Here is a 27,358-nt window from a genome sequence, read left to right as displayed (position 1 = left end):
TGGCGTCGGCGTCGGCGGGCAGGTAGGCCCCGGAGGTTTGCTCGCGCGCGCGCGCGCGGCCGCGCGCGAGCGGCCCCAGGCCTGGTCCCGGAGCCGCGCCTCCGCCCACGCGAGGTAGGGCCTGAGGGGCGGGGCCGGTCGCGAGGCCTCGGGAGGGGACGGCGGGAGGCCGCTCTCGGGCGGAGCGGCTGCGCCCGGGAGGGGAGTGCGGGCCGCGAACTAACGGTCACGAACGCTGGCGGCGCCGCGCGACCCACGTGCGCCACCGCGCCCAGAGACCCGGGCACCCAGCTCCGCGGCCGCGTCCCCGCGGAGGGCAGCCTATCCGTTTTTCCTGTGGGCGACCCCGTGCCCGGCGCGGGGAGGAGCGTGACAGCGCTGGGCGCCGCCCCCTCGGCGCGGCTCGGCGGGAGGCTCCCGGGTAGCGGCGGGGAAGAAGCGGCGCGTGCTCCCCCTTGGAGACCGTGGGACCACCCGGGCAGAAGGCGCCCTCGGTGTCCCCTGAAAGGCGGAGGGCGGGCTAGGGGGGACCGCGAGCCCCGGGCGGACCCCGCCTGTTTGTCTCCCAGTTAGAAATCGGTCTTAGACAAGATGGAAGGGGAGAAGCGGCCGGCGCCCTACGAGGGCCTGTTTGCCGACGGGCACCTGATCCTGTGGACGCTGTGCTCGGTGCTGCTGCCCGTGTTCATCACCTTCTGGTGCAGCCTCCAGCGGTCCCGCCGCCAGCTGCACCGCCGGGACATCTTCCGCAAGAGCAAGCACGGGTGGCGCGACACGGACCTGTTCAGCCAGCCCACCTACTGCTGCGTGTGCACGCAGCACATTCTGCTGGGCGCCTTCTGCGACTGCTGCGGGCTGCGCGTGGACGAGGGCTGCCTCAAGAAGGCCGACAAGCGCTTCCCGTGCAAGGAGATCATGCTTAAGAGTGACGGCAGGGCCCTGGACGCCATGCCCCACCACTGGATCCGGGGCAACGTGCCCCTGTGCAGTTGCTGCGTGGTTTGCAAGCAGCAGTGCGGCAGCCAACCCAAGCTCTGCGATTACAGGTACGGCCTTTGTGGGTACACGTTGTCCCAGGATGCGGGGTAGGAGTCGGGATCTCGCAGAGTGCGCTAGAGACTTACCTTGATCTCTGCAAATGGCCTCAACTGCCCACTTCAAGGAACCAAGCTAATAAACATCCCGGGTATTGGACAAGCAGGGCAGCTTTGCAGTATCATTTGCCTAGATGATACATCTAGCCTCCGCTCCTCAGCCAGCCTGCCCTTTTGGGCAATAAAACTTGGCACTGAACTTTGATCCAGAGGCCTCTAAGTACTGCATACTTCATAGCCACCATGTTACGTTTTCGCTTTTGTTACTATGGATTATTTCCATTTTAAGTGAGAAAAAACGAAGTGTGGACAAATTGACTTTTCCTTAGACTCACAAAACTGATTCTCCTCAGCATCTTTTTATGAATGGACAGTGAAAACAAGCATCATTCCATGGCAGCGCTTTAATTATCTTTTTCAAATATAGATATTGGTGCTGTGATGAAAGACAAAACTTAAAGGATTCTCCTTTCGCCACATGGCCTTCTTAGGACCGGTAGCATCTTAGACAGTCTTGGATTAAGCCAAGAATATTTTGATGGCTTCTAAATAAACACACATTAGACAACACATGAACATTCTTAAATATTCTCTGAAAATAGGTGAAGATGCTCTTTGCTGGTATTAGAGATTCATAATAAAAGGAGATGCTGCTCCCGCAGATCATCTGCTTTAACTCATTTTGCAGTTGAGCGAATTTTAGTCAGTGGTAAAATGGAACTGGTGTCTGGGATTTCTAACCCCCAGCATAGTGTTAAGAGTACTAACACTTAGACTTGTCTCATCCTTAAGTCTGGACATCTCCACTGTCCTGAGTTTTATTTCTGACAAGTAGAAAGGGCCCTAAACATGTTTAAGACCTAAAAGAGAAAGCTGACACTAGATAGAAAGTAACTTTTTTATTTATTTCCGTCTTTATTTTTTTCTTTTACTTCAAAATCTTTTTTTTAATTTGTCTTCCAAATTTAGATGTACTTTTGGCATCAATGAGAGCTAGGTTACCAGCGTCTTTAAATAAATTTAATAGCTCTCTCTATAGTTAAGCTTTAGTCTTCAAAAGCTGGGATTAGTTGGAAAGAAGACATGACTGGCATATTATTTCCTTCCCTTCTTGGTGTCTGTGTAGAATTAGATAAAAATGGCCTCCATAAATATCTGAACTGCACTTCAGATACTCCTTAATGAATAATAGTGCTCTGATCTTCCACCCAAATGATTTTTCTTAGAAATGAGTATCTGGGGGCGATTAGGTGACTCAGTTAAGCGTCTAGCTCTTGATCTAGCTCAGGTCTAGCGTCTAGCTCAGGTCATGATCTCACGGTCATGGGATCAGGCCCCACATCTGGCTCTGCGCTAAGGGTGGAAGCCTGCTTGGCATTCTCTCTTTCCCTCTGTCTCCCTCACTCTCTGCCCCTCCCCCACTCATTTTCTCTCTCTCTCTCTCAAAATAAACATTAAAAAAAAAGTGGGGCGCCTGGGTGGCTCAGTTGGTTAAGTGTCAGACTTCAACTCAAGTCACAATCTCACAGTTGGTGAGTTTGAGCCCCTCATTGGGCTCTCTGCTGTCAGTGCAGAGCCTGCTCTGGAGCCTCTACTTACCTCTCTGCCACTCTCTCTCGCTCTCTCTCTCTCTCTCTCTCTCTCTCAAAAATAAATAAGCACTTTTTTAAAAATTGCATTTGCACAAAAAAAAAAAAGCATATCTGACCCTGTCCCTCCTCTGCTTAATTAAACCCCTACCCCTTCAGTTGCTCCTGGTCACTTACCCTGATGGTCTTTCAGTATAACCTTCAGGTGCTTAACATGGTGCCCAGGGGCTGATGTGCTCTCTGGACTCTGCCTGCCCTTCCAGTTTTTACCTGCCACCACCTGCGTTAAACTTTAAGCACCAGCAACACTGGCTTTTTCATATTTCCCTTCTCTTTCTCAAGGCTTTCCTCCCCTGGCTAGCTTTTAGGCATCCTTAGAGACTTGTCTTGTGTCCTTTCCTCCAGGAACCCTTGCCTGATCTACTCACCCCCAGGCCCAGAGTTTTCCTTTTTGATGATGACGTAATATCCGATATCTCAGTGGTTCTCAAAGTAGGTTCCCCAAACCAGCGGTATTAGCATCATTTGGAAACTTGTTAGAAATGCAAATTCTAGTGTTGCCAGACTTAGCAAACAAGATAAAAACATTTGCAATATTGCGGCCAGCTTATATCCCCCCAAATCATTCGTTGTTTATCTGAAGCTGAAATTCAGTTAAGCATCTTCTATTTTCTTCGTGACCCTACTCCCACCTCTGACCCCCTGAATCAGAAACTTGGGCTGGAGACGAGCAGTCTTTGCTCTGGCAGGCCCTGCAGGTAATTCTAAAGTTGTATGTACCTTTTACAACGTCAGCCTCTGTCCTTAATGTTGTGTCCTCCCCTTTGTACACAGTGAATGTGATGATACATCTTTTTCTCACGAGTTTGTTCTTACCAGATACTCAACAGTCTGTCCTCAGCTTGCTAGAGCCCCTCACCACAGGTGGGGATTATTTCTGTGTAATTTAGGAAATGCTTGTTACTCCCAGGAGAAAAGAGCATGGCGCCCTGAAGTTGTGCATGTTCTGCAGTGTTCTCCTGTGTTTTAGCCAATAGCATTATGCAGGGTTACTGAATGCTCTGACCTTCCGTAGGAATGAGATATTTCAGGAAAATAAACTATCTATTCGAACTTTAAACACAAGCCAGACCGTCCCTCTGGATTTTACCCAGCCCTGGCGAGGGCTTCTACCATGTCTGTATCACTACAGAAGTGTGAGTCTTAAGGGAACTAGAAAGACCCAGGTAGTAACTGATTTTGAAGCTTGCGGGCCAGTTCAGCTCTGCCGAATAAGTGACAGAGGCCCTTTAATTTATACTCATTCAGTCTTGATTCAGTTTTCACACGGTGAGCATTTATGTATTTTGTTTCAGGCGCTGTGCCAGATTCTACTTTCCCTGTAGGTTTTTTTCTCTTCATGTATATTTCCCCAACCACTATAATGTGTCTCTGCACCTAGTATCATATCACTCCTTCCCTATCCTTCCTTTTTTTCTTAACTGTCACCTGACTAAAATAGGGAATTGTGTTATAAGTATTCATTATATTTGTTAAATGAACCTTTGTTCCTTATAGTAATCCATCTCTTGTTAAGAAAACTGAAGGTGTTTTTTTTTTATTTTTTATGTTTATTTATTTTTGACAGAGAGAGAGAGAGAGAGAGAGAGAGAGAGAGAGCATGAGCGGGGGAGGGGCAGAGAGAGAGGGAGACACAGAATCGGAAGCAGGCTCCAGGCTCCGAGCTGTCAGCGCAGAGCCCGACACGGGGCTCAAACTCACAGACCGCGAGATCATGACCTGAGCTGAAGTCGGATGCCCAACCGACTGAGCCACCCAGGCGCCCCCTTAAGGTGCTTTTTTATTTATAAGGCCTTTTCTTCCTTACATCCTATCCCCTTACACACACTGATTAATGAAACAAAGCTTTCTTCATTACATCCTATGTAAGAAAAGCTTCCAAAGCTTTTCTTCCTTACATCCTATGCCCCTTACACACACTGATTAATGAAACAAAGCTTCTGACTTTTAGCAGGTGATTACATTGGCCACTTTAGTCTTGACTTTGATCTTAAACTGTATGTTTCTGTGTTCTGTTGGTATGTATTTATTCATTTCTTTAATTATCTGAAATGATGAAAGATCCCAGATCATTTTTTTTTAATTTTTTTTTTAACGTTTTTATTTATTTTTGAGACAGAGAGAGACAGAGCATGAACGGGGGAGGGGCAGAGAGAGAGGGAGACACAGAATCGGAGGCAGGCTCCAGGCTCTGAGCCATCAGCCCAGAGCCCGACGCAGGGCTCGAACTCACAGACTTCGAGATCATGACCTGAGCCGAAGTCAGACGCTCAACCGACTGAGCCACCCAGGCGCCCCTCCCAGATCATTTTCTAGAGTAGAGGTGGACAACCTTTCTATGAAAAGCCAAAACTAAGTATTTTAGGCTTTGCAGACCATATGGTCTGTCATAACTACTTGACTCACTAGACAACACATAAATGACTGGGTGTAGCTGTACTACAATAAAACTTTATTCACAACATCAGGTGGCAGACGTATTTGTAGTTGGCCAACCCCCGTTATGGTGTGAATATCATAAATGAACACCCCGAGGCACCTGGCCGGCTCCGTTGGTTGAACGTCCAACTTCAGCTCAGGTCATGATCTCACGATCCGTGGGTTTGAGCCCCGCATCAGGCTCTGTGCTGACAGCTCGGAGCCTGGAGCTTGCGTCGGATTCTGGGTCTCCCTCTTTGTCTGCCCCTCCCCAGCTCACTCGCGTGCTCTCTCTCTCAAAAATAAACATTTAAAAACTTAAAAAATAAATAAATAAATGAACATCTCAACCTCATGTATAGTTCTGCCACCTCCTCTAGCATACTAAAGAAGAGAGCTATCGTGAACAGGTAACTTAACAAAAAATTCTAAGAAGTGTTGCCTGTAGTTTCTTTTTTCCCCTGTGAAGCTGCTTCTTTAAAAAATAAAGCAGTCAGGGGCACCTGGGTGGCTCAGTCAGTTAAGCGTCCGATTCTTGATTTCAGCTCAGGTCATCATCTCACAGTTTGAGGGTTCGACCCCCACATCAGGTTCTGCTGTCAATGCAGAGCCAGCTAGGGATTCTCTCTTCCTCCCTCTGCCCCTTTCCCACTCATTCTCTCTCTCTCCCTCTCCCTCAAAATAAATATACATTAAAAATTTTTTTTAAATAAAGCTATCATACACCTGCATAAAAATGGCACATAGGGTGATGTTCTGTCTTGATAAAGGTTTCAGTTATAGGAAAATGTTCATTTGTCAAAACTCAGCAAATGTACAGATTTGTATATTTAATTGTAAATTTTACATCAAAAGAAAAATCCCATAAATAAATGATGAACTCTAGATAAAGATAGGCTTGCTTGCTGAACTATTTAGGAAGTATCCTGATATCTTCATTCTACTTGAAATACACCAAAAATTAGGTGGATTGATGGATGGATAGAAATGTAACAAAGCAACTATAGGAAGATATTAATGCTGGAATGTAGGTGGTTTACTGTTTATCTGTTTACTGTAAAAAAAAAATTCTAACACAAAACATTTTAAATTTTTTTTTTTTCAACATTTATTTATTTTTGGGACAGAGAGAGACAGAGCATGAACGGGGGAGGGGCAGAGAGAGAGGGAGACACAGAATCGGAAACAGGCTCCAGGCTCTGAGCCATCAGCCCAGAGCCTGACGCGGGGCTCGAACTCACGGACCGCGAGATCGTGACCTGGCTGAAGTCGGACGCCCAACCGACTGCACCACCCAGGCGCCCCTCACAAAACATTTTAAAAAGCAAGGAGACTATCCTTGTTTTTTGGAAATCCTTGTTGAAATATTGAAAGATAAAATCTCATAATGTCTGTAATACTTTCAAACGATTTAGCTATATGTGAGTTTACACAAAGAGATAAAGCAAATGTGGGAAAAATATTAAGAATCAGAGTGAAGGGTTGATTTAAGGGTATTCACTTTGCTATTCTTTTGACTTCTGTGTAGATCTAAAATGTCAAAAACATAAGCAATGAGTCAGTGACATGATCGCTGGAACTAAAATATCAAGACATTATATTAGTAATGTCTTGTTTTCCCATCAGGTTTGAAATCTAGATCAGGTTAAACACTAATTACAAAACACATAGAGACAATTCTCAATTTTGAATATAGTATTTGTAAGGAAAAGTATAATGTTGAATAACTAGTATGCATTTTGGCTCTACCTTTAAAGAACAAAGGCTGATAATAGCCATCATTTTAGCTAAAAGAATCTTTTCTGAAATGTATGAGAATGCAGTAAATGATAAAGGTGTCCCAAGTCTGTGGGGATAGAAAAGATTGTTTTACGAATGGTGCTAGGACAGGTATTCTCTGGGGGGGGGAAAGTGAGGTCTTGAAACCACACTATCTGCCACAATAAACTCCAAATGGGTTAAAGCAAGGGCTCTTAGTTCACAGATGGATAAGATTCCAAGAAACCCTGACCCTTTCAGGAGATTTTCAGTGGAGCCTGTAGCCCCGGAAGAAGCACTAAATTAAAGACATGGGTGTGAAAACTGAATGGGTGGGAATTTGCAAATAGTGAAGGACTTCAGAGCTTAAAAGCATTTAAGTAAACCCCAAAGGGAAATAGGGAGCTATCAAAAAATAAACTTAAGTACATTAAAAAGTAAATTGAAAAGAAACCGAAAGAAGCTTGCAATAAATATGACAGGAAAGAGGTTAATACCCTACATAAATCCAAAGTGCATGCAACTATTAAAACCTAGTAAAAGGTGACTATAGGACATGAATCCATTCACAGAAGAAGACAAAAAATATTCAGCGTCACCTAGTGATCAAAAGCCTTCAAATTAAAACAAAAAAATGTGTTTTCTATCAAGGAAAAAATTTAAAATACTAACGTGCAGGATTAGCAAGTGTTAGACATGATAGACATCTCGATGAACTGGTAACAAGCACACTGGACAGATGGACCACATACTGGTTACTGTGAAACTGATGTCCGTGTTATGTGTCAACTGTACTCAAAAAAAATATTAAAAAGAAAACAGTCTTAGGAAAATGCATGCCCTTTGAGTCAGTAACTTGGCTTTTAGAATTCAAGGGAAATAATCTCATTTATGCTTATGGTTGTTCTTCATGTTGTTTATACTTAGAAAAATAAGCTATCTAAATGTCTTATTTTTAGGGGCACTTGGCTGGCTCAGTCAGTTAAGCGTCTGACTCTTGATTTCATCTCAGGTCATGATCTCCCAGTTCATGGGATCGAGCCCCATCGGGCTCCACACTGACAGTGCGGAGCCTCCTTGGAATTCTCTCTCTCTCCCCCTGTCTCTCTGCCCCTCCCCTGCTCCCACCCTTTCTCTCTCTCTCCCTGTCTCTCTCTCTCAAAATAAAAAAGTAAAACTTTAAAAATTAAAAAATAATAAATGTCTTATTTTTTTAATGTTAAATTATATATCCGTATGTATGGTACTATACATTCTTTACAAACCATATTTTTTTAAATGTTTAATGGCATAGGACAACATTCATGATAACATGGAAAGAAAAGTACCGTCCAGATGTACATATATCATAACGAGAAACACATCTATGCACAGTAAAACTGAGAAATACAGGGGTGCCTGGGTTGCTCAGTTGGTTGAGCATCCGACTTCGGCTCAGATCATGATCTCATGGTCCGTGAGTTCAAGCCCCGTGTCGGGCTCTGTGCTGACAGCTCAGAGCCTGGAGTCTGCTTCCAATTCTCTGTCTCCCTCTCTCTCTGCTCCTCCCCTGCTTATGCTCTATCTCTGTCTCTCAAAAGTAAATAAATGTAAAAAAAAAAACAAAAAAAACTGAAAAGTACAGCAAGAAGTTAAGATTTATTGTCTTTGGATGATTTTTATTTAATGTCTCTTTGTATTTTCTAAATTCTCAAGCATATGCTGATATTATCTTATTGAAAATGTATTTTTAAAAATGTATGTAGGTAGTTGACGAATGTATTCTGGTTTTTAGAGACTCAAGCAGTACAGCAATACAGAAGGACATAGGATAAAAAGCAGATATTCTTCTCAGCCCTCTCATCCCACTTTTCTTCCCAGAGGAAACCAGTGTGAAATAATTCAGGGGCACCCTTTCAGATTATTCTCAATTACAGTCCCCTGTTGTAAAGTTAATGGTGTGGTCTCAAGCTTAGTCTGAAAGGAACTATTCACTAAACATATGCAAGTTACTTTACAGTTTTCTGTCTAACGGATCATGCAGGTAACACTTCTTTCAGGGGTAAATAAGACTCCTGAGTAAATAGCAGTAATCAGTTGAGAAATCTGAACATCCACCGGAAAAAACAACCTTAAAATAGAAATCCAAAAGGGTTGACCTTGGGCAAAAGACTTTTATTCTCTCTCTCTTTTTTTTAATTCATTTATTTTCTGCCGGCCTGCTTTTGTCTGTACACTCAGCTCTGCCTGCCTTATCTGTGACTGGATTAAAGTCTTAGCAGATTAATAATAGAAACCTGGGACCTTCACCAGCACTATTCTCTGCTTGTTTCACGCTCATATCCAGAGAGGCGAATCTGAATGTACATATCTTCTGTCTATATTTCAAGTACAAACACAGAGATTGGTTTTGTATTAACTGCCAACAAGAAATGCACTGTTTGGCTATATCTACTGAAATATTTTCAGATGGTCATAAATTACGAGGTTTTCAAACTGGACAGACTGGACCCCGAGGAACACAAAGACCCAGGCCAGTGGGGCATTTAATTAAGCAGCAAGGACTTTAGGCCTCACAAACGTTATTTCAACCAAAGCACAAATAATTAAAATACAGAACCATTGTTCTAGACCCACTCTTGTTTATGTGGATATGTCTACTGGCATTTACCATGTTATAAATTAAAACTGGGAAATTGCTTAAATACTCATTTTTAAAGTGACAAAATATTTTTATGAAAATTTAGTGAGAAGAGTGACATTATTCTACCTTTTTGGTACATTTCTTTGGTTTAGAGGCCACCTAGATCGTCCTGTCGGCTGCTGCACTGGGTCTGTACACACTTGAGAGGAGGAAGATGAAATAACATCTTGGTATTAATATTAAAATGATTTTAATCTCAGAGTCGCCCTGCAAGGATCTTGAGGGGCTCCAGACCACACTTTATTTTTCTTTTAACGTTTTTTATTTATTTTTGAAAGCGCGATCACAGAGAGAGAGGGACAGAGGATCTGAAGCTGGCTCTGCACTCGTAGCAGAGAGCCCCATGTGGGGCTGGAACTCACAAACGGCGAGATCATGACCTGAGCCGAAGTCAGATGCTCAGCTGACTGAGCCACCCGGATGTCCCTAGACCACACTTTAAAAATCACAGTTAGGGGCACCTGAGTGTCTGACCCTTGATTTCAGCTCAGGTCATGATCCCGGGGTCATGAGATCGAGCTCTGCATCAGGTGCTTCACTGAGCGTGGAGCCTGCTTAAGATCCTCTCTCTCCCTCTTCCTCACCCCTCCCCTGCTCGTTCTCTCTCTCTCTCCCTCCCTCTCCCCATCCCCACTCTCTCTCACTTTCTAAAAAATAAAAATAAAGTTATAGAGGCTCCTGAGTGGCTGAGTCAGTTGAGGATCCAACTCTTGATTGCAACTCAGGTCATGATCCCAGGGTCAGGAGATTGAACCCTGCGTCCAGCCCTGCGCTGAGCATGGAGCCTGCTTGGGATTCTCTCCCTCCCTGTTTCTGTGCCCCTCCCCTGCTCCCATGTGCGCACGTGAGCTCTCTTTCAAAGTAATATTTTTTTTTTAAGTTCTAAAAAACGCTATTAAACTGCCAAGTATTTTCAAACTTTATTGCTCATTTTCACTGTGCAGATAGTTATAAATCTTTTCTTTGCTAGATTTTATGCCCAATAGTGGTGAGATTACTAAAGGATCAGTTTGCACATCAGTGAAATTATGGTTTAAGATTAATTATTGTCTTTGTTTCTTCCTTCCCTCAGGTGCATTTGGTGTCAGAAAACGGTACATGATGAGTGCATGAAAAATAGTTTAAAGAACGAAAAGTGTGATTTTGGAGAATTCAAAAATCTCATCATTCCACCAAGTTACTTGACGTCTATTAATCAGATGCGTAAAGACAAAAAAACAGATTATGCGGTGGTAAGCCGAGTTCATTTTTCCTTATGTAATTGATTTTCACAAAGCTGCCCGAGTCCCTGTGTGACACTTAATGGTGGCCTTGAGGGAAGAATCGTTACCGTGGGCTGCAGAGCCCTGCCCAGTGTTTAGAGCTGTGCCACCAAGTTCGGCCCTTGAGTCCTTTCACATCTAAAGGGAAATTGGAAATGTTATATTACTGGTTTCTAAATCCCTGCCTGCACCTGCATCACTTGGGGAGCTTTTTAAAAATGCAGATTCCTGACTCCACCTCCATCACCAGGTTTGATTAGGAGGCCGAGGGTAGGTCCCAGGAATCTGTATTTTTCTTTAAGGTCCTCAGACAATTCTGATAAACAGCCAGATTGGAAATTCTTTATCATTATCAGTGAAAAGAAAACAGGGATTTTGCTCACACATTGTTCTAACAGAATTTTTCTATTCGGAACTTTATGTTATTTGGAGCATTAGATGCTCCAACAAATAATTTGGACCTTAAAGCTGTCAACACTTCGCAGCATGTATGTGTGTAGAAACTGATCTAAATGTATCTTTCAGTCTTTATGTGGTTCTTAAGGGATAACTGTAAAAATTTGCATTTATTTCCTACTTGAATATGCCAAAATAGTTGAACTATTTTATCTCGAAATTCAGTTTTGTGTCTTTTCCAAATTAGGATTTTATTTTATTTTATTTTATTTTAGGGTTTTATATCTTAAATGTCATCTTTGACAGTAGTCCTGCCAAAGAAAAAGGCATTTAAAAATTTTTAAATATTATGTTTAATGTTATGGTACATATTTTTTAAACGTACATACAGTGCCTTAATGTGTCTGATTTCAATCTAAGATCATAAGGGGTGAGAATCACTAAGTAAAACTGTAGAACATCATCGTTGTTCACATCCACAAGGAGAAGGGAGAGGAGAGAAAGGGTTAGGTTAGAGAAATACGAATTTCATTTGACTTTGGGCTTTGTATAAATCTGGATTCTTGAATCTAATTGAGTATACCATTTAAAATGTTTTTTTAATTAAAAAAAAAAAAAAAGCCTTACAAACTAAAATACATTAGAATATATCCAGAGAAGGACAGTCAAGGTAAGAGAGCAGAGAAAACCTGTGTCCATGCTGTGAACAGTTGAAAGGATGCAAAATGGATTGCCCAGGAGACAAAACTGATGAAAGATACAATGCTTCAGGTGTTTGAGCACAACAGTTATATGGAAGAACAAATAACATTATTTCTGGTTGCCTTAGGAAGCAAAATTAGAATGATGAATGAAAGTTATTGAAACACAGATTTTTAACTCAATTTAAGTCAAAACTTTCTAACAACACATGAAGCGTGAGTTAAATTATTCATCTATAAGTTCCCTTTCCATTCTTAGAATTCTTTGATTTTTGTATTCATTGTAGTGTGATAGTTGTTTTTTTCCCAGCGTATTTACAGCACTATTGCTACCAAGAAATGAAAAATTTATTGCTGGAGCGCCTGGGTGGCTCAGTTGGTTGAGCATCTGACTTCGGCTCAAATCATGATCTCACACACAGTTCCTGAGTTTGGGCCCTGCGTCCGGCTCTGTGCTGTGTCAGCTTCAGATTCTGTATCTCCCTCTCTCTCTGCCCCTTCCCTGCTCGCGCTCGTCTCTCTCTCTCGACAATAATAAACATTTTTTTAAAAAAGAAAAATTTATTGCTCACCATCTTTGAGATATTAAACCTTTTCACTCGCATTAATTTTTTTAGCTAGCCTCTAAGCTTGGAAAGCAGTGGACCCCATTAATAATCCTGGCCAACTCTCGTAGTGGAACTAACATGGGAGAAGGGCTGCTGGGAGAATTTAGGATCCTCCTAAACCCAGTCCAGGTAACTAAAGAGAAAACTTTCCTTCTGTATTAATCTTCTCATGCTTAGCTTTTCGTTTTCCCTAAGTTGTAATGGTGGTTAATGCTTCAAACCAGTCATCACTTGATTTTAGGAAAGAATTATAAAAGTATCAAGCCATCCAAATATATAGAGAAAGAGGTACTCTCATGGTGGGGACATAAAATGGTGCAGCCACTTTAGAAAAGTGAAGCAATTTCTTAAAAAGTTAAATATAAATTTACCCTACCACCTACCAATCCCATTTCTAGCAGTCTGCCCAAGGGAAGTGAAAGCATATGTCCCGCAGAGACTTCTATGCAAATGTTCATAGCAGCGATATTCATAATAGCCAAAAGGTGGAAACAACCTAACTGTCCATTCGCCAGTAAGTTGATAGAACCAAATGTGTACCCACACAAGGGAGTATCACGCAGTGATAGGAAGGGACGAGGCACGACGCATACGTGCAACCAGGAACGAACCTCAGAACCATGCTAAGTGAAAGAAGCCAGGTGCAAGGACCCTCGGGGTATGTCCCTTTTATGTGACCTGTCCACAACAGGCAGATGTACAGAAACAGAGGAGTGAGTGGTTGCCTGAGGCCAGGGCTGCAGAATGGGAGTGAGTGCACCCAGACACTGAGGGACCCTCTCGGAGCAGTGAAAACGCTCTAGACTGGATTGTGATGGTTGCACAGCTCCGTAAACTGACTAAAAGCCATTTAATTGGCACTTTAAAAGCGCATTTCCATATATATAAATTGTGCCTCAGTTTAAACAAGAAGAATAAAAGGATGGCAGCATTGAGTTTACGTGCTGGCTGCTTCTACTTTGAAAAACATTTATAAACAACTCCTGCGACAATCAGAAACGCAATAATTTTTTTCCTTGCCGTTTGTATTTTTCCCTTTCAACAATAGATACTTAAGGAAATTATAAAAGTAATAAAAATGGAAAGAAAATCACCTGCAGTTTCCCCACACGAATACACCGGTTATTTTCATTTGTCCATGTTCTTTGCATGCATTGTCTGTGCGTCTGCATATTAACATCACAGTAACGATACTCTAGATTTAAAATTTGTGTTGTTTTCAGTACTTAAAGAGTATTTGTCCCTGGTGTGATGTAGTCTTCATAATTACACCTGAAATGATGAAGATAATTAATTGAATGGATATATCCTGTTTATCCAGGCTCCTGCTGTTGGAGATTGAGTTTGTCTCATAATTATACAACCATAAATAATGCCACACTGAATACCTTTATAAACAGGTGTTTTCATTTTTTGAAATGTTTTCCTAGATCATTTACAGAATTAGAGGTATCAAGGGTCCTTGCATCTTTACATCATTGTATGTATGTTGCAAAATTACTTTCCAGAAATGTGCACAAACTTGCACTAGTGATGGATTTGAAAAATCCACTATAGGGGCGCCTGGGTGGCTCAGTCGGTTAAGCATCCGACTTTGACTCAGGTCACGATCTCATAGTTCGTGAGTTCGAGCCCCACGTCGGGCTCTGTGCTGACCGCTCAGAGCCTGGAGCCTGCTTCACATTCTGTGTCTCCCTCTCTCTCTGCCCCTTCCCTGCTCATGCTGTGTCTCTCTCTGTCTCAAAAAGTAAAATAAACATTTTTAAAAAAAGAAAAATCCACTATAAAATATGAAGTAATGTGCTAAGGGTGAACTTAGCACATTCTGGTTTCACGTGAACAGGAAGGAGGCAGTGTCGTGTAATGGATAGACTATAGGACTGAAGGTGTATGTCAACACTTAAGTATTGGGGGACTCACAGGCAAGTTATTTAACCTCCCTGCGCCTCAACTTCCTGGTCAGTAGAACGAGGCTTACTTGTGAGTAGGGCCAGCGTCCGGACAAGCCGCAGTATCAGCAGTCTGGCACATCGCTAGGCACTTCGTAGCCCGCGTTGTTCTCTAACCGCATCCATACTTATCTGGGGGGACGTCATCCTCACAGATGGAGGATAGTGTTGGATACAAATAAGTGTTCTTTTTCTTTCATTTCTAGGTTTTTGATGTAACTAAAACCCCCCCTGTCAAAGCCCTGCAGCTTTGCACTCTCCTTCCCTGTCACTCGGCCCGCGTGCTTGTTTGTGGAGGGGACGGCACGGTGGGCTGGGTCCTGGACGCAGTTGACGAAATGAAGATTAAGGTATCAACCTTTAAGACCTGCGTGCCCTTCGCAGAACCAGTTCCGAGATACAGATACAGTATTATGGTTACATTTTTTATTACGCAGATAAATATTAGAAGACATTGCCAATTTTGAACATTATGATTAAGCAGTTCCTATAACCTTCAGCAAAACAACATACAGCTGTTATATTTGTGTCTCTCTTGCTTTGGTCTATAAATTTTACCAAATAACATTACCCCACAAATCATCTGAAGAGAAAACTCCCAACACACGTCTTCCGTTTTCTAGGGACAAGAAAAGTACATTCCGCAAGTCGCAGTCCTGCCTCTGGGAACAGGCAACGATCTGTCCAATACCTTGGGCTGGGGCACAGGGTACGCGGGAGAGATCCCCGTCGCTCAGGTCTTAAGAAATGTGATGGAAGCAGATGGGATTAAACTAGATAGGTGAGTTTTACTTCCTCCAAAAGGTAGATTTCTGGAGCTTCGGTAATATTGTTTGGTCTAAAAATGAAGACTTGAAGTAGTTACAAAATGTAACTTAAATGTAAAAGACTGTGTTAATTGTACTCATCCACCATGCTGGGGTTTTATTCTGTTATATGAGGACTGAAGTCACATTAGGTAGAGCACTCATCTCAAAATTTGTGTAGTCACTTAGGTGTGCTTATTTTTTCAAATGCTATTTTAATAAAAGTACTTCATCTACAGGACTGCAAAGTTAAGTGGCAGTTAATTTGATAATAATTGCCTTTTTTTTTAACTTCTGTATTTTAGATGGAAAGTTCAAGTAACAAATAAAGGATACTACAACTTAAGAAAACCCAAGGTATGTTTTCTGGGCCTCAGTTGCACGTGATTTTAGCACTCTTAACTAGTCCGTCATATTTTATAGTGGATTTTTCAAATTCATCACGAGTGCAAGTTAGTGCCCATTTCTGGAAAGCAGTTTTGCTTTGTACACGTGTGGCGCAGTGGTGAGATACAGGGACGCGGTGCTTATTCCCTCTGGGGGCCGGTTATGGAGCAGAAGAGAAACCCACGTGCTCAGCCCCCAGTTGGCCTGTAAAGAGGGCTGTGGGGGAAACATTGTGAGTGCGGGTAGCGCCTCCCTGGCAGATCGAGCTGGAGAGGTTTCGGGGGAAGAGAAGGGTGAGGTGGTCCTTAAAAGGTAAACGCAATTTAGATGGACAGAGAAAGGAACAAAAGACTTTCCAGGCAGAGGAAATAGATCCTGGGGACGCAAATCATGGTTAGCAAATACTGCAGAGATCAGCTCTGTGTTTTCTAAAAGATACTCTGGGGGTGGAGTGAAAATAGCCTTGAAAGTTGCACGAGGGCAAAATACGGGGACTTTTAGCAGGAAGACAGCAAAAACATTGTAGAGGTGGAAGTGATCGACCCTTGGCAGCTCGGTAGTAGAGCAAGAGAGAAAATACACGTTATGCCAGATTTCTAGTTGTTGAGGCTGGATGTGTGGGAATGACCGTAACCAGGATACAAAGAGAAAGAGTTTCAGGTTTGAGTAAGAGGAAAAGGAGTTAGATTGGGGGCATACCAGCCTTGAGGCTGTGGCACATTGGAAGGGGGTTGGAAATGCAGGCTTAGTTAGTGCTCAGGAACAAGACAGGGCTGGGGATGGAGACTGAGGCACTCATGCTGGGCTGGGAAATAAATTAAGCAAGGACCAACATCCTGGCTTGACACGGATAGAAACTGAGACCCTGGGGGTTGCAGTGAAAGTGAAAAGCAGGTGTAATGGGCATACAGGAGAAACCTGGGTGCAAAGTAGAGCCATTCTAGATGATAAGGTCTGAGGTGCAGCACATTACTCAGAAAAGCAAAGTGAAATTTATGTGGATTGTCATCGGCCTTTGAACCGAAGCTTTATTTCTGGAAACTTCACTGGATAGGTAGCATCAGCTCTAAGTGAAATGTAAATGCAGAAAGCATTAAATTTTGATAAAGAACATACAGACTGAGATTTAACAGATTACACATATGTAACAGGCTTAGATTGAAGCATATTGCAGTTGTTTATTCTTCCCCCTTTTCGCAGGAATTCACAATGAACAACTATTTTTCTGTTGGACCTGATGCTCTCATGGCTCTCAATTTTCATGCTCATCGCGAGAAGGCACCATCTCTGTTTTCTAGCAGAATTCTTAATAAGGTGTGTTGGATAAAATAACATTTCCTGCTTATCGCTGAAGGTACAGTAAAAATAGTTCAATTATATCTAGCCCTCTTCCAAGTAGATTCAGATAGAACTTACTTACGGAAACGTTCATCTGTTTTGTTATTGAAGTGTTTTGTGGCTGTGACAAACTTCTTACAATTTGGAGAATGTTCCACAGCACATTCTGCTCCAGCAGCAACTAAGTGAAATTCACGATAGCCTATCTTACTTAAATGGCAACAAACATTGGAAAGAATTTTAGGCAGGCAGAATAAACTTTTGGTGAAGTCATGAACGGGAAAAACATAGATTCCTTTGGCTTCAGAAAGCTCCGAAATGCAGACGAAGGAAGAGAGGGAGCAGTTCGTTTGCCACGGCTTTTACCTACGCTCACCACTCTGACTCCTAGTACAAGTGATTCCTTTGGTGCAAGTTTCACTTTGGCATTGTTTTTTTTTTTTTTTTTAATGGCTTTTGGTGATTGAGCAACAGGATGTAAAAATTTAATGCAAAGCGGTTTTGCTCCTGGTTTCAGTTTTACAAGTAGTTCACGTTTACAAATAGTTACCTCTTACTAATATAATTACTAAGGCCGCAAGTGTTGCCGTTTGTACGATTAGTAATTAACGTCTCAGAGCTTCCATCAACCTTTCTATTTTTGGAAGTGATTATAAGTGTCCTTTAGATGTGTCTCTATTCCTTTCATTAAGTGATCTCAAGTACTAGAAAAAGGTGGAGTTTTCTAATTTTGATACAGTATTTCTTTGTAAAATGTAGCTTTTTGGATAAACTGGGAGAAAGCACCATTTAGGCACATGCTACTGAAAAATGGGCTACTTCAGCTCAGAAGTAACACGTCCTTTTTCCCCAGGAGAACCTAGTCCACTGTAAGCAAGCAAGGCTCGATGATCACGTCAGGGATCGTTGGTTCAGTGTCTTATCTTGCTTACGAGCTCATTAGGTTGCTTTAATATCCCATTTTCTGTCCATTTCTCCTAGGCTGTTTACTTGTTCTATGGAACCAAAGACTGTTTGGTACAAGAATGTAAAGATTTGAATAAAAAAGTTGAGGTAAGCTTTTAAAGTTTTAGGTGGTCTCTGGATTATAAACTTTTTTTAAGAAAAATGCTGAATTTTCTATTAACATATTTTGCTAACATACATGGAATATTTATTGTGGGCCAGGCGCTTTACTAAGTGCTTCATACACATTATCCCACTGCGTTGTCACCACAATCCTACAAGTCAGGCACTACTCTGTTGCCATTATGCAGAAGAGAAAACTGTTTGAAATTAAGTAATTTGCCCAAAGGCACACATAACCAGGATTTGAACCCAGGTTTATCTCCCTCCGGTCTGTTGAACTGATACTGAGCAGCTTTCCATTCACACTTGATGACAAATGTGAAGCCATCTTCACGTAGTACCCGACTCATCATGGACTCTCAGAGGAAGTTTAAATGCAAAGTTTATATGACAATTGTGATGTGTCTCTCTTCTATACAAAGCAAAGTCGAGATGTAGGAGCAGGAAAAACAGAATATTAATGAGTGCTTGTGGCTACAGTATCCCTGATGTCATGATACGGCAAAATCTTGTGTATATTCCTTGCTTGCTTCCAGAAAGAATCTGTAATGGTTAACAGCACCAACAAACACATTAATACAGAGAAACGTAAAAACTAGTAAAAAGAATAAAAGGGCAAGAGCTTAGGAAGAGAGAAAAGTGAGCAGGGAGCGTGAGGGGCCTGATGATACGTATGCCGGGCAATTAGGCTAACGCTGAGCTCACACGCTTTGCGGCCACAGCGCAGGAGGAATGGCAAGATTTGCCATAAAAAAAGTTCCTTGCCCTTTATTACATTTGCTTCATCCTGGGCTTTGATAACCTTGGCGGAATGGGCAAACATGCTAATGCTTTATTGTTTTGTCTGATATTTTATTTATACAAAAATTATTTGTGAAGCCACCTACACGATGCCAGGCACTGTCCTAGGTACTGGGGATCCAGTGATAAATCCCTTGCTCTCACTGAGTTTACAGTGTAGAGGGAAAGAAAACATTTAAAGCACACTGCAGGATAGTGTGACAGGTGACATGATCAGGAAATCTTACAAGAATAAATAAGGGTAGTACATAACCCAGGGGCTGGAGAGACTGTCTAGGGAAAGTGACTGTAACATGTCTTTCTGAACGAAGTGATGAGCTGGAATCTGAACATTAAATAAGAGATAGCTGAGTGAAAAAGGAGGTGGAAATTGTTCTCCACTAAGAAGCATATGTGCAGAGGCCCAGAGGTGAGAGAGGACATGGTGTATTCGAGGGAGCTCCAGCTGGAGGATAGCTCACAGGAGGGACAGAGCAGGAGCAGAGGCCAAATCTCAGAGGGGCCGTACTGGCCCGTGAAAGAACTTGGATTTCATCCTGAGCTCCAGTCAGGCGCAGAAGGGCTGCAGTCAGGATGACACATTTGCATTCCCTAAGTGCTCAATTTCCTGCTCTGAGAGCAATGAAGATGAGGAGAGACGGGCCAGGTAGGCACCCGCAGGGCAGAGGTGAGGGTGTGCTGGACTTGGGACTGTCCGGAGTGACGGAGTGACGGAGAGGGGAGGTGCTTGGAAGTGGAGGGTAAAGGCGAGGAAATCAAAGATGACCCCAGGTTTCTGGCCCAGGCACCCGAGGCCCACGGGGGTGCTCTTTCCTGGGAGGTAGATAGGGGCCGCAGGGAAGATGCTTTGCGTTAACCCAGTCTTGCGCCCAGCAGTTGCAGGTGCCACCACTGGTTGGAACCGTTTTATGGGCAGTAGGATCCACAGATCTGGCCCGGTTTGCTGTCCTGGACCAGCAAGGTAGAGCTGTCAGCGCTGAGATGGCAGTTAACGACATCGCACTGGCTTTTTCCTCCGGAGTCTGTGGCCCGAGAAGAGAGAGGAGCCTAGAACATAGCTAGAGGCGGAAGGTGGAACTCAGCAGTGACCGAGGAGGAACACCCAGAGGAGGAGGGTCTGACTCCCAGAAGTGAAGGGAGGGAGTAGTTCAGGAAAGGGTGTCGGGTGCCACTGAAATAGCAAATTGGGTAAGGCCTGAAAAAGATGAGATTAACAAAAACTGTGTCATTTTACCTTAGTTTAAAAAAATGAAGTTGTTATAATTAATGTAATAACCACTGAACAGATGGGAAAGGCTGATTCCTGGGGCGGGGGGGGGGGGGGGGGGGGAGGGGCGCGGGTAGGAAATAGTCTTCTCTACACGTGTGTCTCTCACATCCTGTATGTATGCAGATGGAGGTGAACCCTTGGTGGAAGTGTGCAGAAATAGTATGCCCTGTAGTAATTCACTACTTGTGTTTCTTTAAAGCTAGAACTGGATGGTGAGCGAGTAGAACTGCCCAATTTGGAAGGTATTATAGTTCTGAACATCGGCTACTGGGGCGGTGGCTGCAGACTGTGGGAAGGGATGGGAGATGAGACTTACCCTCTAGCCAGGTATGTACATTTATGATTGGGTTTTTTATGACACTGTTTTCTTTAAAGCAGTCTGTTTTTGGGGCGCCTGGGTGGCTCAGTCACTTAGACGTCCAGCTCTTGATCTCAACTCAGGTTATGGTGTCATGGTTCATGAGATCGAGCCCCACGCCCAGCTCTGCACTGTCAGCTTGGGATTCTCTCTCCCTTGCTCTCTGCCCCTCCCCTGCTCACATGCATGCGCATGCGCGCGCTCTCTCTCTCTCTCTCTCTTTCTCAAAATAAGCTTTAAAAAAAAAAAAAGCAATCTGGGGTGCCTGAGTGGCTCAGTTGATTAAGCGTCCGACTTCAGCTCAGGTCATGATCTTGTGGTTCGTGGGTTCAAGACCTGCGTTGGGCCCCGCACTGACAGTGCGGAGCCTGCTTGGGGTTCTTTCTCTCTCCCTCTCTCTCTCTGCCCCTCCCTGACTTGTGCTTTCTCTCTCTCTTGAAATAAACTTAAAAAAAAATTTTTTTTAGGCACTCTGTTGTTTATAGACTAATATTTTTTCAAATTTCTATTTTTGTATATGTCATTAATATGAATACCTTATTAAATAATAAGTTGATTGTCCACTGCTGTGAAAAAGTATTTGTCTTAACGTGACTGATCTTACTTCATTGCATCACACAATCCATGTGTCCTTTTTCCAACTGTAGGCATGATGACGGTTTGCTAGAGGTCGTTGGAGTGTATGGGTCTTTCCACTGTGCTCAGATTCAGGTGAAACTGGCAAACCCTTTTCGAATAGGACAAGCACATACGGTGCGGGTAAGTGATATATTGCTCTGTATTTCATTGAGTCCCATTTCTAAGCCACTGATCCATAGCGAAAGAAATACACACTCTAGCTTTCCAGAAACAGTGGTGCACAGTGGCACCCGGGGGGCTCAGTCAGTTAAGCATCCGACTGTTGATTTTGGCTCAGGCCATGAGCTCAGGGTTCATGGGATTGAGCCCCACCTCAAGCTCTGCACTGGCAATGCAGGGAGCCTGCTTCATTCAGATATTCTCTCTCTCTCTCTCTCTCTCTCTCTCTCTTTGTTCCTTCCCTGCTCGTGCACTATGCACTCTCTCTCTCTCTAAATAAATTAAGATTTTTTTTTCTAAGAAGTAAATAAATAAACAGTGGTTTACACCCACACTGTCACTCAGCCTCCACCAAAGGCTTCGATATGATGGGGAAGAAACAAAGTGTTCAGTGGAAAAGAATCCCTTAAACGACTGATGATAAAGATATATTCAGATTAATTTTCTAAGAAGGAAATGCTCATAATTGTCCCTAGAAAAGTTAAGGGACTGTGGATGATATTACTAAGGAAGACCTTTCTGAGCTTCTGGGGACTTACTTGTTTCTAATTATCTGTTCCTTAATACCAGTTGATTTTGAAGTGCTCGATGATGCCAATGCAGGTAGATGGGGAGCCGTGGGCCCAGGGCCCCTGCACTGTCACCATAACTCACAAGACACACGCACTGATGTTGTATTTCTCTGGAGAACAGACGGACGATGATATCTCCAGTACTTCAGATCAAGAGGACATAAAGGAAACCGAGTAGATGGATGAGGAATGAAAGTTTAGAATTCTCCCAAACAAGCAGATACATATTTGTCCAGGAGTAAAATTCTCTATCAGCTGTTTGGTCTTAATTTCACCAGTAGTAGAATGGGTATACATCCGTGTAAATAGCAATTCCAAAAACAGCCAAATTGCCAGTTGTTTACAGATGCCTGTTCTTTTTTCAGCAAAATGGTCCTGTCTGTAGTACTAACTTTACAAAGTCCCAGAGGGCTAATGACTTGCAGGTGAGATGTTTGTCATGGCTTGATGTGTGAGAGCAGGACTCGCTCTGAGGTCCACACTCTCCTTCCTTATTCTTGAACACATATCTGATGGACAAGATGTAGGTGGCAGAATCATTGCCATCTTAATTCTTAATGTTGTGACACCATCCTAACATTTGGAAAGTTAACTTGCTTTTTTGAACGGAGATGACTGGCGTCCTACCCCCAGGGTTAGTGAGGGCCTTCCGCAGCGGCTGGCCCCCGAAGACTTCTCAGCCTAGCACTGTGTGGATGCATACGGATCTGTTTCCAGGAAACCTAAAAAGGAGAAGTGTTAAAGGAGGACATTACTTAAATTTTTTATATAACTTTTAGGAGCAGATTGAGACCCCCAGATGTTGCTTGGTTAACCCTGTTAATGACCACGTTGAGCTGAAATTCAGCATCTCATTTATGACCCTGTGGAGCCAGAAGACAGCCACACAGTTGAATAGGTAACAGTTAACATTCAGAGCACTGCGGATTGAAAGTTTCCAAGCTAGACTGTTACCCAGTTTCTCCTGAGTAAGAGACAGTATCAACAATTGAAAAAAAGTACTACAGAAAATGTATTTGTCCTATTAGTTGCTCAAAAGAAGTTCGATAATGATTAGTAACTTCTAAAAGTTCAGTGGTCTTGTAGTATTTGAAGTACAGTAGTCTTTTATATCCAAAGTACAGAAATTCCCCTTGGGGAAACAGACAGAATCCTGTGCTAAAATGTTTATATCGTATTTATTTTGAAATGAGAGAGAGATATTTTTTATTTATTTATTTTCTTCATTGTGGTATACTTGTGTTTAGTGTTTACAATAGATGGCTTTATTTAATAAGTTAAATTCGTCACATAAATTCAGCTAGTCACAATCAGAAATGTAGCCTATTGACTAAAGAAGTAAAACCCATAACTTAATTTTCCTGGAATATCATCCGGATAGTCTCATTCTTTGGAAACATTACTCAATATTTTTTAAAAAGAGGGAGAATGAAAGCACTGGCAAACTACCTTTACGTAACTGAAAGTTTTGTTTCATTGTTTTATTTGACTCTCAATTGCCAGAAGCTGATTGAAGGGCTGGTCTCCTGGTTCCCCAGTAGATGGCACTCTCCTGGTGTGAACCCGCCTGATCCCTCAGGCCAGTGAGGCACACCCTTGGGCCACCAGCCTGGTGTTTTCTTAACAAATGGCCCATTTGTGGGCTTGGTGGTCTTTCATGACGTTAATCTCTGAAAGACGAGACTGTATCCCCCAAAACACCATTAGCTTCCTATAAGGATCTATTATGAATCTGCCATCCGTGAATTGCCATGAAACTTAAATTTCATTCACCTTCAGGCCAAAGCCATGTTTTAAAGGAAAAACTTAGTAGTGATACAGTAGTCAGTGCATTATATAAAATACTCTGATTCTGCTTCAGTTAACCTCTTCCACATCTCAACAGGAGATGGTAAATTCTAGTATTGACAGATTTTGCGAGCGGATCTGTTTTCACCTTTTCATCCACCTTTCATGGTAGGGAACCTGTCGCTATTGGTGGCAGAGTTTTGTAGGTTTTCTTTCATGGACCGATCATGTTTTGAGTATAACGAATTTTATTCCTTAACTCATGGTCGACACTGTTACAGGTATCACATTTTATAAATCTAGGCTACAATTTATCTTACTATAATTCCACAGTGCTAATTGTAGAATCAAAGTAAATCGTTTGGGATGTCAGAATTCAAATCTTCAAAATAGCTAGAAAGCTTTTGTAATAACCATAATGTTACATCGGATCTAGAACAGGTTTATATACAACACCCTTGTTTATTTAAACAAATTGTTTTTTTCAATTTTCATAATCCCGTGAGGCTTTTCCCTGCTGACCCTTCATGAAGCTTTTCCGTTACCTTAGTCTCAGTCATTCAGATTCATTTAGGAAACTTATTTTTGAATACCATGTCATCACACATCTTATTTTAGCAAAGTCCGTTTACTTTTTAGGCACATTTGTCCAGCATTTCAAATAAATGTACAGGCACGGGTCTTGTTTTCAAAAGGATAGTTTACAAGACTCATGTTGCAAGTATATTCTAAGTATATTTAAGAGTAGCGGTTGTTGACATGACCAGTGATTCTGTACTTTACAAAAAATCATTTGCCATAATATTTTCCTGTTCCATTTTAAATTGTCTTGACTAAACACGAAAACAAATTCTGTGTTCTCAGGAAGAAATACATAAAGTGAAGCCTAGCTCCAAGTCTGTTTTCAGATTCCTCTCCCCCTTTACTGTCCTCCTACATTCCTAACCCCTTCAACTTCGTGGCTTAAACACTGAACACCTGGCAGCTCTTATGGACCCCATAAGTAGATGGTGATAATTTCTCAGTGCTTTTTATGTTGCGTAGAAATCAAACCGACTTGTGTTTTAAAACACAAGTTGTCTGATAGTGAGGTTACACGACCTTAAATGGGTTTTAGGTTTTCTGCAGCAATTAGCTGGGAACCCCTAATGTAGCTACTGTTTATAAAAATTTTATAGTCAAAATTAATTTATTTTTATTTTTTTAGGGTGTGTCAGAATGTGTCGTATTTGCTTTTTGAAATATGTTTGCCTACTTCGAGTTGTAAAATATTCTGTGGCTCAGAAATGGTCAAGTCCTTTTTGCGTTGTAAAAATGAACACTACCAGCATGTCAAAAGAAAAATAGTTTGCATTTGTAATGTAAAATTGTATTTACTGTATATTATGGAATTTTAAATTTGCACTAACTAGGAAACTGTAAAGGTTATGTTAATTTACAGATTCATGTGGATCCGAATACATCATTTGTACTTACTTGGCCAAATAGGTCAGTAGAATAGGTGATAGTTTTGTGTGGTTTTTCCTTGAGGTGATAACATTGAAGCAAGAACCAGCACTTTATACTCAGAACTGTTTTTAATTCTACCTAATTTGGGACAATGGAATGTAGGTCGATTTATAAAAAAAAATATATCTAGGAACTTAAAAAGAAAAGAGTGTTGTTACTCTGTCCCACGCCGAATGAAGGCATGTTCCCAGCAGCAAGACAGAAGAAGTGGTTTTGCGTTTGCTTTTAAAGTATGCCCTGGCTTTCCCACATCTTCCCTGTAAGGCCTCTCTCCTCTTTATCAAAGTGTGATCTACCAGTTGTCTGCAGCGTCCGTCCAAATCACCTGGGGAGCTCTGATGCCGAAGGCCGGCCCCTGACGTCATGAATCGGTGTCTCTGATGGGACATAGACATTTCGTAATCCCACGAGGCTCTTCCCTGCTGACCCTTGGTGCTTTTATTCACAAGCACCTCGAGTGCTTCTGATGCACGCTGACATTTTTAAAGCTACTGGTCTGTACCTCATGTGTTCACCCAGGGCTTTTGCTGGATGGGTATCATGCAGGAAAATTGAATCGGATGTTCTTAAAATTATTTTTCCTTCACTCCACTAACTGTGTTCTTCCCCCACAAATCACTCTCCTAAAGGAATGCTGTGAACGATTTGTTCATGTCCTATCCTATCCAAATTAATATATTTATCTGGACGCTATTACATAAAAATTGGTAGCCTCCGATTCTTACGTGGAAACAGGTTTTGAAACTATGATCTAGGGAGTCTTAGAGAACAGGTGGTGCTCAGGGGCCAGTGGGATGGACCCCCAAGGGGCTCCCGCTTTCTCCCTTCATTCGGTGCAGCCCCCCCACTGGATGCTGCTTAAGGTAAGATTTCAGTAAATAAAATTCTGCCTCTTTTTGAAAAAAAAAGGATTCCATACTTTTTAAAAGGGTTTGGAAGCCACTACTCAGTGAATGACTCTGTCACCTGGTTAATTTTCTGCTGATTTTTACATATTCAGAAACCTCGTGTTTTTTGACAAAAAATATTTTGAAGGTCTTGCTGCTTGGAATATGACCATCTGGCTATTTCACAAGTTTTAAAGGCATTTTCTGTTTTTTTTGTTTGTTTGTTTTTTTTAATAGTAAAGCACTGGCTTAACCTCTGTTCCTCACATTTCTAATGTTAGTATAGAAATGGTCTGAGTATTTAGTTCATTTTAGTTAGTAAATACACATACACATTTCCCCCCCACGGCCCCAACTAGTCTGTGCCTGAGGCTTGCAGGAATGAAGGAGGTGCATTCCAAGGATCTGGAGAAAGAATCCAAAAGTGTCCCCCTCTCAGAAGCTCACAAAACATAAATGATTGCACTTAGCCATCTGCAGAGAGGTCTGAAGAAAGTCAGCGACCTAGAAGCTGTAAATGCAGGTGTATTTCCTCGGTGTCTGCAGGGGCTCGGACTCCCTCCAGTAAAGTGTCCAAGCAGAACGCACTGAGCAAGATAAACCATACGAAATGTCCACCTTGTGGTGCTTTCTGGTGACCAGTGTGGAACGTTGAAAAGGAGAGCTGGGAAGTTAGGCCGCTATCCTTGTTCCTCTCACACTGACCAGGCGACAGGGCATCTGTCCTATGTGCCGACCTCACCGTGTGTGAGAACATACCTGCAGGAAGGGCAGGCGGGGTATAGTCGGAGGACGGTGGCTCATCGGAGTGTTTGCTGCCCTCACTCTCCACTCTCGTTCTGGGCCCTGCCAGTAGTTTTCCTCTCGAATTTGAGCTGCTTGAAGGAGCCCGACGGATGAATGGGCGCTCTGATTTGTAATTCTATTCTATACGAGTTTCGAGCAGCCTGGATCCTCGCCCTGATCGCTCGCAGGTGAGCTGACTGAACTGGCTCCCTGGCCCACGGTGTGGACACTTGGGGTGGCTCCGCCTCCTCAGCCAGCTGGCCTCGCACTTCTCCCCCCCCCCCCCATCCCCCACCGGGCCACACGCCACGAACACCACTTAAGCACCCTGTGTCACTGAATTGCTTTTGTTGGGTTTGCTCCATGTTGTGGTCGATGCCTGCTGAGAAATGTGAATTAAAGCACTGATACGTGGAAAACCTTTGCTTGTTTTTTAATAAAAGTTAAAGTGCAGCACTCCAGAAAGTATGAT

At 42.7% G+C, this 27,358-nt stretch overlaps 1 protein-coding gene across 2 annotated transcripts; it reads left to right on the top strand.

Annotated features, from left to right (window-relative positions):
• Window positions 1-4: 4 nt before the first annotated feature.
• On the top strand, window positions 5-27,347 carry DGKE (diacylglycerol kinase epsilon). 2 transcript variants are annotated; one of them, XM_060646476.3, is made up of 12 exons: window positions 5-114; window positions 570-1,046; window positions 10,675-10,834; window positions 12,579-12,698; window positions 14,725-14,868; window positions 15,142-15,299; window positions 15,630-15,681; window positions 16,912-17,025; window positions 18,031-18,102; window positions 20,388-20,515; window positions 21,194-21,305; window positions 21,915-27,347. In XM_060646476.3, exons 2-12 carry the CDS (start codon window positions 592-594, stop codon window positions 22,092-22,094), a joined length of 1,695 nt encoding a protein of 564 aa, XP_060502459.1. In that variant the 5' UTR covers window positions 5-114; window positions 570-591; the 3' UTR covers window positions 22,095-27,347. The 2 variants fall into 2 exon arrangements, with proteins under 2 accessions (XP_060502459.1, XP_060502460.1); XM_060646477.3 differs by lacking the exons at window positions 5-114; window positions 12,579-12,698 and having other exon boundaries at window positions 335-1,046.
• The last annotated feature ends 11 nt before the right edge of the window (window positions 27,348-27,358 follow it).

This window comes from Panthera onca, chromosome E1 (assembly GCF_046562875.1).
Source record: "Panthera onca isolate mPanOnc1 chromosome E1, mPanOnc1 haplotype 2, whole genome shotgun sequence".
In the NCBI taxonomy this organism is placed as follows: domain Eukaryota; kingdom Metazoa; phylum Chordata; class Mammalia; order Carnivora; family Felidae; genus Panthera; species Panthera onca.
Note: the sequence above shows the minus strand (reverse complement) of the source record. Positions and strands in the feature narration are given on the sequence as shown.